We start from the raw sequence: 21,220 nt of genomic DNA, 5'->3' as shown, positions 1-21,220 counted from the left end.
TACAGAAAGAGACTTAAATAAATATGCAATGAGACAAACAGAAATTACACTTTGATTCAAATACAATCATTACAATGAAGTCATCACCATTAATGATGGTCCCCTGGACATTACAAAATGTAGGACATGGTTTTTAATAGGGTGTGTGATCATCACAGATGGTACTGCATGATCTGCAACTTGCTCCCACGTGGGCTGCAAGGTTTGTAAGGAAAATGTAGGGCATGGTACTTAATAGGGACACAAATTGTCTATTCCTCTACCAGAGCAGTTGACAGCTGTTGTATGGTCATTACACATTCTCACTTGTTGCCATATGAGAGTATGTACAGAACTACTACTCAGACTGAGTCTATAGTAATCTGAGACGAATAAGTGGCCCCACTCCTTATGCTCCTGGCATCATCAAAAATGGTGCCACCAAAGTGCTGGTATCGTTGGAACAAAAGGTATATTATTTACTGGACAAAGGGACCACTGTTGAGCATGAGATTGTGTACCATGCAGTCCTGTTAAATGAGGTTGTAATTGCACCCACTGTTTGATGTGGGTCCCCTCTTGCTTACTTCACAATATAGTGGTCATCTGCTGATGCAGTTGACCTCGATTGGATATCTCCTGTTTCAGGCAGCAGTGCCTGTGGTTCTGAATGCTCCCTGTGGAAGTGAAACAATCCTTCCAAAGTTGTCCCTGGGCCATCTTGTAATGAACACCACCACCAAAGTGCACCATAACTGCACACTGATTGACACACACAGTCTTTTCCTTGTTCCTTCAACTACCTCTTGTTGTGGGCCAGTCACATTTGGTGCTATAGTCACGACTTCACACCCTGCTACATCCAGCTTTCTGTGGACGACTGGTAGACCTGTGACAACATTTTCCTGCACTTCTACTCATTTCCACTGAGTTGTTAATAATATGTTGCCTTACTTTGTCTGTCTTGCCCTTAAAGTTTTGCAGAACACTGTCCATTTTCCTCTCAGGTGTACAATTGAGTCTGATGTAAAAGTTGTACTGCATTTGATTTCAGAATCATAAAATCCATCTTACACACTTGTAAAGCACATGGTATCTGGAAATCCTCAACTGATAACACTGTCAAGAATGTAGAAAAAAGAAAATATCCACAGATTTGTCACATATTTGGGTTTTGTAACTAGTGGCCACCTTGATTTTGTTTCAACCACAAATACTATAGTCTGTTCAAGGAGATGAATGAATTCTGATCGGAGTGTGGAGAGCAAAAGAAGCAAGCTGTGCCCGACCGACTCCCAGGACAGTCTGCTGAGGGGCGAAGGATTGTGCAGGGGAACAAGCTGCACTAGCGCCATGCTGTGGTGGCACTACAGTTGTGCTCATATATCAGTTTATGCTCCAAGAAATGTTGACAGTGCCATGTACCGTCCTCCATCCCAGCTGTCAGTTGCTATGTATTGCACATCTACTAAAGTAATAAGAGAGATGGGTGTAACAAAAACTTACAAGATTCATGAAACTGAAATTGATAACTTCATGTCGAGTGATAGTGTTTGTTGCTACTAATTGCATATCTATTCTTATACACAATTTGAAATTGAAACGAGCCAGTCATAAAACTTACATTCCAGCAATAAAAATAATGACTGAAATTTTGAAAATTCATAAGCATATGTAACACCGAATTGTAAGTGCTCATAATTCACTTAGAATCAGACTCATTATATTCCTCATCTCTGCATAATTACTTGCAAATGAGGGGCTGCCAGGGTAAATGAATGCAGCATGTGACATAATACTGGGATGCCAACCCTGAGAACCTTTCCACATAAGAGAAATAGTACTAGGAGATCTTACAATAAATATAATTGCTTTCACAGACATACACAAAATGACAATTTTAAAGTAATTCAGATAAAGTAGAATGAAGTTTCAAAGCACTGTTGAACTGCAAAATCTGAGTTGAAATTTACCACCTTTTTGCCAGAAGTTTCTGGTGATTTTCCATGCTTATCTTTACAAAAATTCTCAAGTCTTCTCACAGAGATGAACCCTCCACCTGTATATGCCACTGTTTATCTCACTGGCTGAGTGAGGGGTCAACAAATTCTTTGTTTTTCGTCACCTGGTCCCAACATTCAGCAACATTATTAATTATTTTTTTAGCTGCACTTTGTAAAGTGCTACACCTTGCCCTTCTCTGGAGGAGAGGAAAGAATATATAGTACTGCCCATGATGGGCCAAGAACTGCTTCATCACTCATGAAGAGATGTGTTAATTTGTGATACAACACAACACAGGATAGCACAACAATCACTTTGCTATGGCTACATACGTAAGGTTCTATATTAGATCACTATAGTTCAGTTCTTTTATCTTGGCGGCTCGTGCATGCCCGCCCACACGTGGTAGATTGCTGTGTTGCCAGTTGCAGGTGCCAAGAGAAGCAGTGCCATAGAATAGTATAGTTCACAAACTTACATTTATGAAGTAAAGCCACCACGGCTGCATTAACCCTTTTGCTGCTACAGAGACGTGCTCCCTGCATTCCGTGCTGTGCATGATTTTGTCATCATTGCACTGCTCGCCTGTGCAGACACAAGGTGTTCTGACTGCTTTGACACACTTATCATTCGATTTCACAAAAACTATTTGGCCCAAATATTTGATTTTTACACATCTTCTTGACTGATACCTTCCCCCCATAAATAACTTCATTTTGTTTCTATGTTCAATTCAGTTATTGTGTAGTATTAAATGTAGTAAACCATTGCATGAAAGTTTGGAGTGTTTGCAGAGGTAAAAGTCCACAGTGTATACTTTCTGTATGGTCAATTTTAGTTGCCACTAGAAATTTCAAAAAATTACATTCAAACAAATGAAATTCATGAAGTAAGACACTTCTTTATTGTTTTTAAATAAAGAAAATATTAAGCACTGAACAAGGTTTGAACTCGGAACCTTCTGCTTAGCAGCCAAACACTTTAAACATTATGCTAATGCAGCTTGTCATTCAACAGACTTCCTTGAGGACTTTAAAGAATCACACAAAATACCAACAAACACTGTTGGTATGACTATGGATTACTCACATTTCGTCGAAGTGCACCAGGATATAAACAATTACCACTGTTCTTTATTGCGAAAAAGCGGTTAGTGAGAATGAATTTCCTTGCTATCGCCTGAATTAGGAGGCTTATTACTTGTTTGGTTTAATTAATTAATAGAATATGAAGCAATTGGCATGAAAAATGCTTTTTCCAAGCATTCTTTTATAGAAAGTCTGCTAACAAGACATTGCTTTTGTTCAGTTACTTTATTTGTGACTGAACGTTTCTAAAACTGAAGACACTTGTTCATGCTCTGCACTGCAGTCGAACTCTGGCAACGTCGTTCTCTGTTCATTGGTCGACTGTGTTTTGTGACATCAGATGTGCGGAACTAACCTAAACTTGGCCGCCGTCATAAATAACGGGCACTTTAATGTTGGCAGTGGTTGGACATAAAACATTAGTGGGCCAAAGTTGAAATTCCTGCCAGTCTAGAAATAGGGAGCCTTTATTCATCTCTTTGTGGGCAAACTGTACTGGCTGCTGTATCAGTTGTCAGCTGCTGTGTTTTGCATGTCTGCAGAAGTAAAAGCTGAGAATGGAGCATAACAAAATCTTACAGCATTCATAAAATCGAAATTGATAGTTTCTTCATGTTGCGTAACGATGCTTCTTGCTACTAGTTTCCTATCAGTTCTCAAGTAGGCAATTTGAAATTAAAAAGAGCAGCAGTAAAACTTACATTGTAGTAAAAGACAGAAGAAATTTTGATCATATATATATATATATATATATATATATATATATATATATATATATATATACACACACACACACACTGGTTCCCATCATAGCACTGAAGTTAAGCACTTTTACACTGGGTCACTGTCCGGGTCTGCCAAGTACTGTTTGCAAGTGATGTTCACTCAGCCATTGTGAGGCCAGTTGAGAACTGAGTTGATTGAGAAGTAGTGGCACTGGTTAAAAAACCTGTCAATGGCTGGGAGGGAGGTGTGCTAACCACATGCCTCTCCATATCCACTTCGGTGATATCTCAGGGCTGAGGATGACACAATGGCTGGTCAGTACCGTTGTGCCTTCAAGGCCTGTTTGGACAGCTTTTTTTATTTTTTAACATGTGTAACTCTAAAGTGTAAGTACACACATGTGTAGCTTAGAATCAGTCTCATTATATTCCTCATACGTACATAATTCACTATTATTGTCGCTACTGTCTGATTCAGCATGTGAATAAATATTTCGTCCACTACTAGTTCAACAACATTGTTGTGCCTCCCAGTAATCATCTTCTAGTTGTTGGTTTTTTTTCACAATGCCCTTGTCAGTCATCAGCAGATACTACCAGAAGGGATTCATGGGCAGTCTTAAACAGATATTTATTGGAAATGTGCCACGAAATGTTGTACTCTCGAAACAACCTTTTCACTTTTGCCCAAGCCAGTTCCATGACACTTAAATCGCAATTATAGGGTAGCAAGTGGATGATCATGTGGCCTTTCTCTTCAGTCATTTCATATGCCACATATTACTTTAAGCAGCTCTATGTTCTTGAATTGAAGAGAACAGATGTTGCTTCACCATGCTTACATTGCAGGTGACACCCTTCTCGTGCAGCCATTGCAACATCATCACTTGGCTTCATAATTGTGTTTGTCTGGTGGTTTGTTATCGCATGGAGAATTGTCCATCACAATGACAGCCTGTGTTGGAAGATTTGGGAGAATCATATTTACAGTGCAGGCACAATTAATTGAGTAAAAATAATGATGATAGTCATTTCTATAAAGAGGCAATACAAAAATTACAAGTGATGGGACATGAACCCACTATCTTCAACATACTATCCAAATGATTTGAACCCCTGTACTGCAATGATTTTCTTTTCTTTCTGAGCCCCCGCCCTACTCTCTCTCTCTCTCTCTCTCTCTCTCTCTCTCTCTCTCTCTCTCTCTCTCTCTCGTCATTCATTTTGTTGATTATATTCAAACAGGGGTCTATCAGGGTAAATGATCTCAGGATGTGATATAATACTTGGGATTTGAACCTGCACAACCACCTCTGTGGTTTCAAAGATTGGATCCCAACCTTGGGGACCTCTCCTTCTAGGGAACGGTAAATAATTGCAAGGTGTGGGAAAATACCTGGAAAGCAAACCTAGACAATGCCACATGTGATTTTAAAAAGTTGTTTCTCCTAGAAAGCTAAACAGTACCAAGAGTCAATACAGTAAATGATACTGCTTTTATGCAAACAAATGAAATGATCACTTTAAAGAAATTCAGATAAAGGGGAGGCGGTTTGCAATCACTAGTGAACTGAAAAGTTTGAATTGAAATTTACCATTTTTTTACGTGAATGTCTGGTTATTTTACAAGATTATCTTTGCAAAAATTCTGAATTATTCGCACAGAGCTGAAGCTTGCTGCTTTCTACATCATTATTTGTTTTACCACCAAAGAGAATGTGTGGAGCAACTCTTTATTTTAGCTCTCCTGTTTGCAACATTGAACGACATTATTATTTCCTAGCATAACTTCATGAAGTAGTAACCATCACCTTTTTCTGGGGAGTGGAAAGAGTATCTGGTACTGCCCGTGAATGTCAAGGAACCACTTCAATATTTATCAAGAGATGTATTAATTTGTGATGCTACATGACATGACATGACATGACATGACATGACATGACATGACACAGCACAGCTTGTTGCAACAAGCACTTTGCACAGGATTCTGCACTAGATCACTGAGGTTGGCAGCAGCTATACACAAAACATGAGCAGGCCATAGTCGACCAACTTATACAGACTTCTACCGATTTATAAATAGAGAGATCTTGTTCATCACTTTGTATGAACAGTCTATACCTATGTTGACAAATGCACCTGTAAGACTACGTCATTGGCATAATAAAATTGCTACTGGTTTGCCTTGATTCCATATTTATGGTGATTGTATGTTCTACCTTGAATGTCATATGTGATAAGTCCTGTGGCAGCTTCTCTGAGAGCATTTTTTTAGGCTCGGGTTTGAGATGTCATTTTGATTTGTAGTGGCAGATGGAGCCGTGTAAATGTTGTCCTTTGATTCAGTTTCCCGTTTATTGTAAGAGCCATAATATCACCTATGTTTTGCTTTATTTTATTAATGTTGTTTAAGAAGCTGGGTACTAAGTAATATGTACTATGAAACTGTTTTCTGTTTCAGGGGCGTAAAAGTGAATCTGGATCAGATAGCCTGAGTACAACACAGAGACCTATCAGCCGAATGTTTGGTAGCTCACTCTTAGTGAAGTCAGGGTCTTTCTCTGGAGTTGGTTCTAGATCAGCAGTTGGTTCAACAGAACGCAATACTGCTAGTGATCCATCTACCTTAGCGCATGCAGGAAATTCCACTAGTGCTAGTGGAACAGAGGATGACTCCCGGCTACAGCTGCCAGTTTTTAGGTTGGGTCCTCTGACACTGCCAGCTGACAGTGATATTGACCGCGGTAGTGCGCAGGGTACTGAGGAGCAGCTCAGTTCCTTTTCTGAACAAGCATGGGATAATTATCAGGTTAATTTAATTTCTGTACTTCCTAGATTTGCACTAAAAAATTATAATTATTGTTTAACTGAAGAGTGAGCAGCATTTGTTCGGGGGCAAATAGTCTTTCCTGGAAGAGTGCTAAAACTTCTGCACAGGATGTCTGAGAAACAGTTTCTCTTCTAGCAGTGCACTGCAGCTTGGGGCAGTTTAGATGGATACCATTAGTGTGCATTTCTTCGGTTTGTTTAGTAGTTACCAGTTACATATTCCAAAGCATTTAGTGGAAAATAATTACTCTCATCTCTGTCCACTGTGTTACCACTAATTTAAAAATGTGTGCTGTGAAAAGGACAGTATAATTTCATGAAACAGACTGCAGGTGACCCTTCTGATGTAGTGTGGCAGAAAGAGTAAGGACTTGCCTGCTTGCTCTTCGGTTTGCACATTGATGCTATCAATAATGTTTATCTACTTAAAAGCTTTCAACTTCACTATCCAGTTCTGTAAGAAACTGTCAACATTACACAAGACAAATAATGTTAAAAATACTTAAATTCATTAAATTTTCATTATCACTCTATAGATATATAGGACTCTTATTAGGAATCATTGATATATAAATGAATAGAGAAATAGTTAACATCTTGTGATATGTTTTTGAGTTCTGCTTTGCTGCTTGTAGAATCCTGAGAGGTAGCATCCCCACCTCCTTCTCCACTTATTATACAGCAGATTGACCTGTTGTTTAACAGTTTTGTGTGTTACAGTTAGAAATTGCAATGATATGCACTATGTGATCAAAAGTATCCAGACACTCCCAAAAATATACGTATTTCATATTAGGTGCATTGTGCTGCCACCTACTGCCAGGTACTTCTTATTAGCGACCTCAGTAGTCATTAGACATTGTGAGAGAGCAGAATGGGGCACTCCTCCGAACTCGTGGACCTCGAATATGGTCAGGTGATTGGCTGTCACTTGTGTCATATGACTGTACGTGAGATTTCCACACTCCTAAACATCCCTGGGTCACTGTTTCTGATGTGATAGGGAAGTGCAAATGTGAAGGGACATGTACAGCACAAAAGTGTACAGGTCGACCTCTTCTGTTGTCTGACAGAGACCTGGACTTGCATTCGGGAGGACGATGGTTCAATCCCGTGTCCGGCCATCCTGATTTAGGTTTTCCGTAATTTCCCTAAATCTCTCCAGGCAAATGCCGGGATGGTTTCTTCGAAAGGGCACGGCCGACTTCCTTTCCTAATCCAATGAGACCGATGACCTCGCTGTCTGGTCTCCTCCCCCAAAACAACCCAACCCAACCCATCTGACAGAGACTGCCAACAGTTGAAGAGGCTTGTAATGTGTAATAAGCAGACATTTATCCAGACCATCACACAGGAATTCCAAACTGCATCAGGATCCACTGCAAGTACTATGACAGGCAGCAGGTGAGAAAAAACTTGGATTTTATGGTTGAGCGGCTGCTCACAAGCCACGCATCATGCCGATAAATGCGAAACGACGCCTCACTTGGTGTAAGGAGTGTAAACATTGAACGATTACACAGTGGAAAAATGTTGTGTGTAGCGACAAATCATGGTACACAATGTGGCAATCTGATGGCAGGGTGTGGGTATGACGAATGCCCGGTGTATGTGATCTGCCAGAGTGTGTAGCACCAACAGTAAAATTCAGAGGCAGTGGTGTTATGGTGTGGTCATGTTTTTCATGGAAGGGGCTTGCACCCCTTGATGTTTAACATGGCACTATTACAGCACAGGCCTACATTGATGTTTTAAGCACCTTGTTGGTTCCAATTGTTGAAGAGCAGTTTGGGACAACTACTGCATCTTTCAACACAATCGAGCACCTGTTCATAATGCACGGCCTGTGGCGGAGTGGTAACACAACAATAACATCCCTGCAATGGACTGGCCTGCACAGAGCCCTGACCTGAATGCTATGGAATACCTCTGGGTGTTTTGGAATGCCAACTTCGTGCCAGGCCTCACCAACTGACGTCGATACCTCTCCTCAGTGCAGCACTCCATGAAGAATGGGCTGCCATTCCCCAAGAACGTTTCCAGCACCTGATGAAACATATGCCAGCAAGAGCGAAAGCTGTCATCAAGGCTAAGGGTGGGCCAACACCATATTGAATTCCAGCTTTATCAATGAAGGGTGCCACGAACTTGTAAGTCATTTTCAGCTAGGTGTCCAGATGCTTTTCATCACATAGTGTAGGAAGAATGCATATATATCGTATTATTGATCTGAGTGCTTATGATGATTTGTACTGATGACATTTATTGAGTAAAGTACATTATGTTCTGAAGATTGAGGTAGAAATGTGAAGCTTGTCTAACATTTACACAAATGGAAATAAAAAGTATAAAATTCTGTACTGAATGTTAGATGTTGACTGTTGACAGAATTAATACAGCTTATCTGCTTAATACAAAATCCTGAGTATACTCAGGCAATTTATGAATAGTCCTATGAAAAAATATAGCCTCTCTTATATCCATTTCAGCACTGATAGTCAAATGTTCAACCACAAGAGCACATCCAGTCCTACCTTTGTAGCGAGACTCGTGTCTTAGTAGAGGTGTTTGCTGAGAGGTACAATTTTTACTGTTTGAAGCTATGGATACTTGACAACAAAACACAAGCCTGTGTCCTGTATTATTTTTGGGCACTGCTTCCAGAAACAATAGCTATAATGATCTCTAGTTTTCTGGTGAATTTAACATCTCAGAAAATGAAAAAGAATGTGGTGATACTTCATTGGAGACTGAAATTGATGACAGTTTGTCAGTTGACTGACAGCTGCTCACCTGTGGTACGAGATAAATATATCCACTGGCCTCCACCCAGCTCCTCCAAGTTGTCTGTTAACAGGAAATCATTGTTAAGTGATTGGTTCAACTTCATATCAACACAGAAACTAAAAATAATTTTGAGTTTCAGTATATTTTAGTCAAAGTCCAGAGCAATAGTGCCCTTTTATTTTATTAATGATGTTCTCCAAACATTTGTAACTTCCTGTTTTGAGCCTTATATGTCTGTTTGTAATATCATTCATTATAGGGCAAATAAAATAAATTTTTTTTTAACATAATTTGAAAAAAAATTAATATCTTAAGGGGTTAAGCAAGCCTGTATCACTTCTATCCATAGATGCCAATATAGAATGAAGTGCCTCTGTGCCATTATAAAGACCTGGGATACTCTTAACATGCCTAATTACTTTTTGTTGCTTATTATGATCGATAAGCATTTGGAGGAGCTGCCATATGTTGTTTCCTTAGGTCCAACAATCAAAATATGACGGGAAAAAGCACACATCAGAACAGAAAGGTGGAAAAGAATAAGCTGAAATCAAATTGAAGAGAGACATGAAAAGTACATGACAGACATTGGTAGTAAATGTGAGGCTTTAGAGCTGAAATTAAAGTTGTTGGGTACTGATCTTAGGTAAAGTACTTACAATGTTCAATCACATACAGTTTTGACCCAAACAGAAAATTTCTGTGAGATATGCAAAATGTTGCCATTTATCATTATAACAACAGCCATATTGTTTTTTGAAGGTTTGCTGCGAAAACTGCTAAAAACGATTTTTTGTTGTGCAGTCCATAATGCAACTACCTACATACTTCTGTAATGTACCATTGAGGCCTATATGTTCACATTATATATCATTTGTCATGCAAACTTCAGTGCTGGATAATAATTCTTCTGGTGTCTGCTTTCTCTTGACCATTTCTGCTTTGTCATATATGGCAAACTTGCAGCAAAACCAACAGTGGACAACTACAGACTTTAAATGAGTTCAGCATGATTTGGTGTAAGGGCAGCAATTAGGACAAGTCATGTTCATGTTGTGAGGAAGCTCTATGCATGTGTTCTGAGTGTAGACTCAAATTAAAAGTGATGACTATTTCCCTTGTTAACATAACATATGAGAACACAACTTTAAAATCAAAAAGGAAATCTGTTTTTTAGAAATTAAATCTTCATTGCATCCCCTGCCTCAGGCTTTGAAATTCCTGTACCTCTGCTGCTTGATGGTCTTGATGAAGTGCTTCCACTATTAGGAAATGGGGTTATGGCACTTGTGTCAAAGTTATGAAGTCAAGGTCTCCACAAACCTTAATTGTTTTCACAATCTGAATTGAATGATTTGACCAGAAACCTGTCACTCGTAGAAGATGCTGCACAGCTGTGAGCTTCTAGACTGCAAGAAAAGAACTTGTTAGCCCCTGGATCATCTTTCTATTTTTCCAGAGATAGAGAAAAAGATTTCCTTTCATTCTTTTGTCATGTGGATGACTTTAACAATCTGTTATTCCAGGTTTGATGCAAAAGTTTCGAATTCAGCACGAAGCAAGAGATTGGCGATCTTTCATTAATTCTTCGAGAAGCAGGTCAAAGTGGGCCTCCTACACTACAAAAACAAATGTGCTTCAATGTCTATGGGATATTTAATACATTTAAAAGAGAAATTTGATTCTTTAGTCTTTATTGTGGACAAGCTTGATTACAAATCATACAAGTAATCCATTTGTGAGGATTTAAAAGAATTTTCTCTGATCCCCAATAAATTGGCTATACCATGTATCCCTGCGTCCTATGCAAATGGGACCATCTGCGAAAAATACAAGCACTGGTGTGAGAAAATCTGGCCAGTTAATACAGGAGTTGGAGGGAGAAACATACTGTTCAATCCTTTGGAGGACCCAAAATAACTTCCCCTTTCAATTTGCATAAAATTTGGCATTATTAAACAATTTACCACAAAAAGATGGTAACACTTTCAAGTATATGGCAAATAAGTTAAGGGAGCCATCAGAAGACAGGATGAAACAAGGAATTTTTTGTCAGCTCTGACAAAATTTGAAGATAAAATGAATGAAATTCAATGATGATCTTAGGTGTCCTTTAAACGAAGTGTCAACAAGTTGTTTGGCAACTGTAGAGACTGCATTTAAGAAAATGATGGATACCTTCAAAGAGTGGATGCCTCTGTGAGCCTGAACTCCATGCTGCACTTTCTAACTCCCACATCAGCTATTTTCTGGAAAATGTAGGTGCTGTGAGTGAGAGACAGGGAAAAATGTTCAATCAAGAAATTATAGAAATGGAACAGAAGTACCAGGGTCAATTGAATGTCAGCATGATAGCTGACTACGGATGGATGCAGCATGGGGAATGCCCTCAGGCAGTGCAAGGAAGAAAACAGTGGACATTTGAGGAGGAAAAAGAAGAGACATTAAGGTTTCTGCGATTGTATTAGTGTTGAAGAACATAATACATCATTACAATGTTAGCAGTAGACATACTTTATATTGCCATGTTTGTTGAAAATGTATATGTTTTGTAAGAATTTTCTGGATCTTCATCATTACATTGTTTAAACAGATTATCTTTATAAGACAGACAGAAAAGCTTAGCATTTCTGAACTTACCGTGTCAAAAAACATTAGGCTGTCCTCCAGTGATTACAATTTTGTCTTCAAGTATAAATTGGTAGTCCTGTGTCATTAATCATGTTTGAAGAACTGTTTAAAATAAGAACAAAGCAACAAGAACTGTGCAGTAAACAATACAAACAATTGTAAGTATAGCTAAAGTCAAATGAAAAAAGATGTAGAAACATGAAAAGTTCACAGTTGGATAAAAATGATTATAATGTGTAAGGTATGATAATATGGCCTCCAGAAGAATGGGCTTCAGCATCATGAAAAGTGATTTTCATTTGAAGCTGGTACAAATAAATTTAATAGGAGAAATAAAGTAAAAGACAGGAAAAAAAGTGATGGCTCATGGAATCCAAATATGAAAGATCCATTGATTTAGAACAGACTCGAATATAATATTTTTGGAACTCGTGAAGTTGAATGCACTTTTTTATGGTAGCATGAATAATTTGTTTAATGGTTAGAATTTTGAAGGTTAAATAATTGTTGATCCGATGAAAAATAAGCTATTGGCTATGTAAACAGATGGGTACTGGAAGAGATGCTCAGCAATGAATATACCATATGTGTGATCTCAATAAATATGACTGGTTGATAGTGGTGATATGGAGGTGTCTGGTGCTGCTTTCAAAAGCCAGTAAAGTAATAAGTCGTGCTGGATATAAAATAGAAGTTCGATGGCAAGTGGTTCTAGGTAATTGATAAAGACAAAAGAAAGTTTTGCTAAAAGGACTTGAAGTACTTAAAATGGGATGCTCCCAGTAATGCAATGTAGGTATTAGATTTGGGAGCTGGTAGAAAGTAGGTGCAACAGATTTTACAGTAAAAGGAAAATATTAGTTTAATTAGTACATCATAATTGTTGGAAGCATTTGTGGATGTGTGGGACTTGGCCTCATATGGTGACAGCATTATATATATATATATATATGGTATGAAACAATTTAAACGTGTGCTTACCATGTAAAGAAAACAATTTGATAAGAGTTTTTGACAACTGCAGTGGGCACAGTAATGAGTAGATTGTTTTGGATTTATGTATTTAATAATTTTATTTCATGGGAATTATTTTTAAGTCTTTGGGAGAGATATTACAGAGCAAAGAAAACAAATATTGAATGGGAAGAACTTTGTGAGGTTTAAAGTACGAGTTTGTAATAGTATGGTGGATACTGTACATTTACAGCCAGTGTAGCCCTTCAATACTGATTTCAGTATTCAGCTTAATTACCTCTGTGTTTATGACAGTGACTATTTTTCTTAAGAAATAAATTCTGTTCTGTGAATATGCTTAGGCAACATTAATTTCTAGGAAAACATATTTTATGTAAGTTTATAGATATTTGTTGGGTTCACAAAGTAGCTTAAGACCTTAGCTTTTAGTAAGTAACAGCAACCTCACACAGCTGCCAGTTCTCATAGCATGTCAAAGTTGTTGGAGCTGAGGACTGATAAGATATGATGATGTAAATTCTTTAGGATTAAAGGGGACCACTCACCAAAGAACAGAAGTATTGTTGGTGTCTGCTTTTCAGTGAGTGGTCTCCTTCAGTCCTAAAGTATTTACATTCTACAAGAACTTTCTTAAAATATGTTATGATGGTCAGATGTGACACATTTTTTATTTAATGTAAAGGTACACTTCATTGTCTGATAACAGTCTTTATTATTTCAAAATGCCTCTTACAGTTGATAGGGGCAAAGAATTTTACTTGCTGTTTCTTCTTTTGTTTAATTTGTTGAATAGTTTTTGAAGTAGGTTGATAATTTTATTGCAGGAAAAGTATTTGAGTGAGCCGTATAGTGAAGAACCTGCTGACCCAGAAACAGCACGACGTTTGTTAGAATTTGGAGATGATTATCGCAATTTCTTAGACAGTCAGTCAGACTGCAGCTTGAGCAGAAGTGCCAGTAATGGTACTTCATCTCTAAGACATCGTAGGCCTCCTGTAAGTTCCTCAAGTGTGTCCAGAGAAAAGTTATTAAGTGGGTGTTGGACAATGCAGTTACATAGTAATCATTTGTTTGTTACAGGGACCCGCCGATGACAGCTCTGTGTTTGACAGTGATTCAGACTTAGAGGACTTCAATCATGCTATTTACCTTTCTCAGGCTCAGTTAGAATACGTTGAAATGGTTATCAATGAACATATGAGCAAGCATGCAGATTTGGTTCTTGCCCCTAGTTTGGTAAATATTCAATTGTTTTATTCAATTTCCTTGTTCTGTAATAATTATTTTTATGTCTGTTTCCTGAAGGCAGAGTACAAGGGGATGCTCTGTGGTGCTAAAAGCAGCCATAATGTCTGTGTCATGTGATTATTATGCACATGTATGTACCAGTTATGCTTCACTGTAAGACCAGTGTAAAAATCATTTGCTGTTGACAAACAGTTGGTCAAAAGTATGCATTGGTGGTGACAACATTTCACTAAATAAACAAAAGTAAATGTAATTATACAGAGGTCAGTGCAAGGAATAAAAGTTTTTTTTGATAATAAGTAGATACTTCTTATCATTCAAGTAATTAGTGTTTACCAGTTCAGGATCTTAAAGAAGATAAACAAAACCAACACAAATTTAACAGATAATGTTGTACAGGTTCACAACATACATTTAAATGTAGGTGAATAATACTAGTAAAAATTCTTCTTTTATTTAAGACCTTCATTCATGTCAATACATGCTGACCAAGATCCTCATCCAAATTTGATATGTTATTGACCAGCTATACTCATGACTTGCCTGTTACATTATTTTCAATATCTTTGTATATTAACTTCACTTTTTGTAGCATATGTCTTAAGATGTAAATGATTGCAGCTATGTGGGAAACAAGGAACATTTTTCTTTGAGCTGATCCAGGAATTTTTTATCAGCCCTTTTTCTAAATTTCTTTCTTGTGCCAACTCCTCAAAAAGAAAAATACAAAACATACGTTTATGATAGCTTGTTGAAAATATAGAAATTCATGCACTGTAAATCTGGATTAACTATGTGATACTTTGAAAGGTGCTGACAGTGAGAATACCACCAACTTGAAAATTTTATACTAAATGTGTTTGATCATCTAGCAAGAGTTACGTTACATAAATTTCTTGTTTCAGAGACGTTAATTACCATTGGTAGTATTCCAGTCCATAAATACTGAATTTTTCCTCCTTGACATTGCCCACTTCCTTCTCCTCAACAACCAGTTTCCTTCCCAGGTTGTTTTATTTAAAGTACTTTATGGAGATATTTAACATTCCCAAACACTATCTACCTCAAACAATACAGTTTAGAGTGCAACTGACTATTACGTGGAATGCTCACTTGAATTAATTCCTAGGTTAAAATGTTCTGTACCAGATGGCTCATGTGGGATGCGTGTAGAATGGAAGTCATAAAATGCAAGAAAATGTCTGGTTATTATAGCAATTAAGAGTTACAAAAGATCCTCCAGGAAGAACATTCCATATGCCAGTCACATGGGTGGCCAGAAGTTAATTATGTTAAAAAAAGAACAGTGGTGCTTCAGGGTGACTGTGAAATAATAGAGAGAGACTGAGCCAGGGACATACAGCATAAAGCGGTCTGCCCCGTAAGATGACTGACACTCATAAGAAGACATTTAAGAACACTTTGACATCTGGCATGTAGGAGATCTAGAACACGGAAGAACGATATTCAGAATTGTTTCCCTGTAGGTGGACACAGGAATCAGTCACATGGCCCCCCTCCCGTGTTTCTGCATTGGTTAGTCAAAGTGTGCTGGACTATGCAGTGTGTCGGTACAGCTCTTTACTGCCTTCGGGCTTTGATCTGTCAGTTTAGTGCAAACATTTGTAGCATATGTAGCTGGCTGGAAAGACTGGGTACCGAATATAAAATTTTGGCGATTTAGGAAGACAATAATAATCATCAATTTCTTGCAATTCACAGTGACACTGGCAATTGATATTGTACATACGGTTACTGGACTGAACAGTTATTCCCCTTCCATATAGGCCCATGGTAGGTGGGTAAAGGAATTCTAGGAGGGACTTACAGACTGAGGGGTAACAGTGCTTACTTGATGTTTCAGTAATCACAAGTATAAAATGATTTTATGGTCTGTATAGTAAACAAGTTTGTCAGTACGGTGTTCCAGGTCTGGCACTTGTTGATAAGGCAGGCCTGCAAGCATGAGTTGTTAAGGGAGACAATTTATGAAACACCTGGACAACTAATATGAGAGGATGTCTGAATGAAAATATTAGAATTTTATATGATATTTGGATACTGAGGACCAGTTGCAACAAGCAGTGTTTTAATTAAATTTAATCAAGAGGCTAAGTTATAAGGTGAACACAGAACAGAATCTAGATATAAATTTCAGTGCTATCAGTATGAACAAATAACATATAGTTGAAATTGGAGTGAAATTAAAGATTAATTATGTAATACTAAATCTATAATAAAAATAGAAATTCACAGTCAGAATCAATTGTTTACGTTATTAACATTCCAGTTCCCATAATATAAACATTAACTAACCTAATACATAAAAAACGTAAAAAGAGATCAAAAATTTGACTATTAGCTCATAGCATTTCCAGAAAACAACCAAAACCCATAGTAGTAAATTCTTAAAAAAAACATTACAATAAATAAAATAAAAATGAGTGTGACACAAAGGAGTAAAGTTATTGTGGGAAGATATCACTATAGGTCTAAACAAATGGTGTTAGAATTAGGACATGGCCAGGAACTGCCAAATGTCACGTCAGCAAAGACCACATGGAGAGAAGAGGCAGTAATCTATGATAGGCTACAAATTCATAATGGCTGCTTGGGAAGTTTAGGAGGAGGGGGTGGTACTCATTCCGGCAGCTGTGTGTCTGTGGGAGGAGTGAGGCAAGGGGTTAAGATTGAGGGAGGGGGATTAAAGTAGCTCCAAAGGAGAGGAGCTCGCATTCTGGCACTAGCAATCATGTACTCAATACCTAAATTGGCTTGAAAACAAGGTACATTCAGATGTGAGTGCAGGAAAGCTGATTCTGATGTGATTTATTATTTTAAGACGTGAAGGAGTTGCCTGTTCAAAAGTTGCAATGAACACAAAAATCAAAAATATACACACTATTTTAAATATTTATGAGTAATGCCTTGAAAGAAGAATGGAAATACATTGACAGAAAGACTCACAACACTAAAAAATAATTAATGCAGAGTAATGAAATTTTGGGAATACATTTATCCAGTAAAATATTTAACTGATCAACATAGTGAGATCACAGGTTAATGTACATGTGAGATAAGCCATTGCAAATGTTATCTGCTGGTACAGTAATAACTGGTATAACTGCCAGAATGTTGAGAGCATGCATGCAAACATGCATGCTTTTTGTTGTCCAGGTGCCAGATGTCCGTTTGTGAGATGGAGTTCCATGCCTGTTGCACTTGTTCAGCCAGTCAGTGTAGGGGTGGTTAATGCTGTTTGTGGATGATGCTGCAGTTATCTTATGATGATGTCCCATGTGTGCTCAGTTGGAGACAGATTTTGTAATTGAGTGGGCCAAGGCAACCTGTTGACACTTGGTAGAGCATGTTGGATTATAACAGTGGTATGTGGGTGAGCGTTATCCTGTTGGAAAACACTCTCTGGAATTCTATTAATAAAGGACAGCACACAGGCCAAATCACTAGAATGATAGACAGGGTGCATGAGATAACTGCGAGAGTGCTCCTGCTGCCATATGAAATTGCACCTCTGACTGTAACTCTTTAGTAGAGGTCCTGAGTGTGTGTGTGTGTGTGTGTGTGTGTGTGTGTGTGTGTGTGTGTGTTTGTGTGTGTGTGTGTGTGTGTGTGTTTGTGTGTGTGTAGCATGTACACAGGTTGGTTGCAGGTCCTCAATTGGCTTCCCCCTAAACACCACCGAGGCAGAACCAGCTTTCATCAGAAAATCCAACAGACCTCCAATCTGCACTCAAATGAGCTCTTGCTTGACACCACTGAAGTCAAAAATGGCAGTGCTTTGGGGTCAGTGCAATGCACACTACTGTCCTTGAAGTAACCAATTTGTAACAGTTTGTTGTCACATTGGTGCCAATTGCTGCTCAAATTGCTTTTGCAGATGCAATACAATGTGCCAGAGCCATACCTCAAAACACAATGGTCTTCCTTCTCAGTAGTGCCACATGACAGTATGGTGTGTCATTTTAGAGGACAAAAATAAAATTTCATGGTTTTTGTGAATGAGGGAGTTTCAAAAATGCCTTTTGACGTGTAATATCATAATTTAAAGGTTTTTCTTTGTTGATAAACATTTGGTTTGGTAAATTGGCACTTGATTCTAATATATATCGACAGGGCATGAATTAATATAAACTCCACCAAAATTTGCACAAAAACTGGTTTAATGAACTCAAACAATTTTCTTTGTATACTGTTTCTATTGTCAAACACTGAAAACACATAGTAAAAATGTAAAAAGCTACAACCAACAATATTCATCAAATCTGTCTTTGATTCATCCCTAGACATCATTCTTCTGCTGACTTCCTGGCACCTAATTTATCCTTCTCGTTTCTCTTGAGTATAACTCAGACAGGAGCATCTGTTACTTGTTCCACTCACCTTTCTATGGACTTCCCATGACATGGCCACTTTGGAACTTCTATAGGCTCTTGAACGAACTTCCTTATGTCTGATATTTTGAGTTTACAAGTAAGTGGAAGTTAATATACTTTTTATGACCAGTCTGTCAGTTCCAAAAGAGAAGTTGCATTTGTATTTACTGCAAGAGTTTTCCTAGGGTGAACAGATAGGTCTCCTGGTGTATCATCATCTCAATTTCTCAGTTTAGTTATTTTATGGACCCCCGCTTTCCTTTCTTCTTGTTCTTCTGAGCATAAAAATGTCTCAAGCATCATTTCACTAAATGCAAAGCATGATGAATGTTGGACTGTTGGCTAAATAATATCTGCTACTGCCTTCTTTCGCCCGAGAGTAATTAGATTTGACATTAAACCATTAGGGATAGTAAATGCCTATAATATACTCCATAAGAAATTGTAACATCTTCAAGCTGTTGTCTTTAAGGCCAAATTTCAAAAAGCATATGCGGCAAATCCTGTTTGCAGTTGTTAACCACTGAGAGTAGCCTTACAGGGCCAATTTCTAATAATGGCTGAACAGTTAGAGGTGGTCCACCTGTCCTCATAGAATGAGTTATCCTGTAACTATAGGCCAGATCTATAAAGAGATTTTTGACAGCAGAGTCACTCAGTGGAACTGAAGGGTATGGAAAAGATATTCTGACAAATGAGGGATTGATTTAAAGTTCTGTTGTACTATCAAGCATCTTGTAAATCTTATCACACCATTTGTTGGTAGACAAAGTTTTCCCATCCAACTGTTTGATCAAGTGATGTAAAGGTAGCTTATTAGTATGAAGAGCACAAAACAACCAGATAAGTTTACGATTCTGCTTTGTCTCAACCCAATGTATGTCTACTCCTTTCCGACCAGTGTTGAAATTTGTTGAGTCACTGTCAATAGCCTGCAAATTTTTATCAATGCTGTTTTTCATTAAAGTAGCCACAAGGTGATTAGCAATAACTTCAGCAGGTTTTCTTTTCATTACGTCTCAAATGGCAAAGGTATCTTCCACTCGTCTCACTGCAAAAAGAGTAATGCTATCCTTTCACAACAGTTGGAGACTGATTACTTCAGTTACCTGCTTTGTGACAGATGATAGTGGTATCTTGGCATCCATCAAAGAAAATACATTAACTCTTGCATGTCCTGCACTGATCATGAAATTCTTCATCAAGTGATGTCATGACTTTTCCTTTGGTCCTTTTAACTCATTTTGATCAACCACAAGTATCATGTTTTATTCAGTAATTAACACAGCACCCAAATATGCAGTAGTTTTAACAGCAGCTTAGCACATACCTAATACTTTTCAATGCAATGTTATGCAACTGTGTCTTATACTGCCATATAACTGAAGTAGAAAGTATGTCAGAATCATCACATGGTATCTGCAAAGGATCTTCAGAATCTTCATCTTTAATATCAGTTGTCTCTTCACCTTGTTAGTAGAAAAGAATTTCATTTGGTTGTAATGTTAAATCTTCCTTCATTTGCTGCATGTATTCAGAAATTCTTTTTAATTTGTCTTATTACCTCTTGTGCTTTTTAATTTGACTGTGCTCAAATATATTGGGTAATTGAATGTGCTCCTGTCCAACAGATCCAACCTTCTCTCTTTGACCTTTAATAAACACTTGGAGATGTGCACTTCATGTTTACAGTCAGCACCATCTGGACATGGACCCTCAAATTCTGATCATAGCTTAATGTCACACTTGCAACTAAGGATATCGAAAAGCTTGTCTAACATTGCTGATAAGCCGCCTTCTTTTCCAGGTTTCCTTTGCCAGGTGATAAGTTTTCGGCCTTTTCTCAGTTCTCTTCTATTTTCTTCGGGACTGTGACTCTCGAATTTAAAATTGTTGCCACAAAACAAATGTTTGCTAGCCCACACTTTTCAAACACTTTGTGATAAATATAAATATCCCTTGCAAGAGTGGCTACTTCATAATTTCTGACATTCTCTCCCCTCTGTTGTCTTAGCAGAAGCCCATATCTTAGAATATCACACAGAGTTGGGGGTTGAGAAGGCAGCATTTCTCTACCAGTTCCAATGAAGTTACTCATGTGAGTGGTAGTGACCCGTCTTGTCTTCCTTTTACTAGTCATGATAAGATTTTCAGGTTTTTTAAGTGGAAAAAATTATTTGTGCCTGGAAAAAGATATAGACAAAAATGTTACTATTTGTGTGATAATAAAATAACACTGCTTCAAATGAGTACTACTTGTTTGAAAACTTTTAAGTCGCATAAAAAAGTTCACAGATTTTGTAGTATATTCTTAAGCTTAGAGTAGAAGTACAGACAAAAATAATGATAAGAAGGCACTTCTTGAAAGAAAACAGTTTGCTGTGAATTGTACACGAAATGACAAAAATAGCATGGTATTGAATTAGTTCACAATGTAATTCACATTTCATATAGATATCATTGGGAATTGCTAACGTAAACACAACATTATGACCTCCATTCAGTTTTTGCAAAACAAAGTCAAAATATTTGACATGCCTTAATGCACCAGTACAGAGTA

General features: G+C 37.7%; 1 protein-coding gene across 4 annotated transcripts in view; it reads left to right on the top strand.

Moving 5' to 3' along the window:
• Nucleotides 1-21,220, top strand: part of LOC126298945 (uncharacterized) — an 828,858-nt gene that overhangs the window by 649,929 nt on the left and 157,709 nt on the right. For all 4 annotated transcript variants that reach the window (XM_049990548.1, XM_049990546.1, XM_049990547.1 and 1 more), the window contains exons 15-17: nucleotides 6,258-6,605; nucleotides 13,843-14,013; nucleotides 14,099-14,254. In XM_049990548.1, the coding sequence (XP_049846505.1) occupies nucleotides 6,258-6,605; nucleotides 13,843-14,013; nucleotides 14,099-14,254 (675 nt within the window). The remainder of the gene's footprint in view (nucleotides 1-6,257; nucleotides 6,606-13,842; nucleotides 14,014-14,098; nucleotides 14,255-21,220) is intronic.

This window comes from Schistocerca gregaria, chromosome X (assembly GCF_023897955.1).
Source record: "Schistocerca gregaria isolate iqSchGreg1 chromosome X, iqSchGreg1.2, whole genome shotgun sequence".
NCBI classification, from domain to species: Eukaryota; Metazoa; Arthropoda; class Insecta; order Orthoptera; family Acrididae; genus Schistocerca; species Schistocerca gregaria.
Note: the sequence above shows the minus strand (reverse complement) of the source record. Positions and strands in the feature narration are given on the sequence as shown.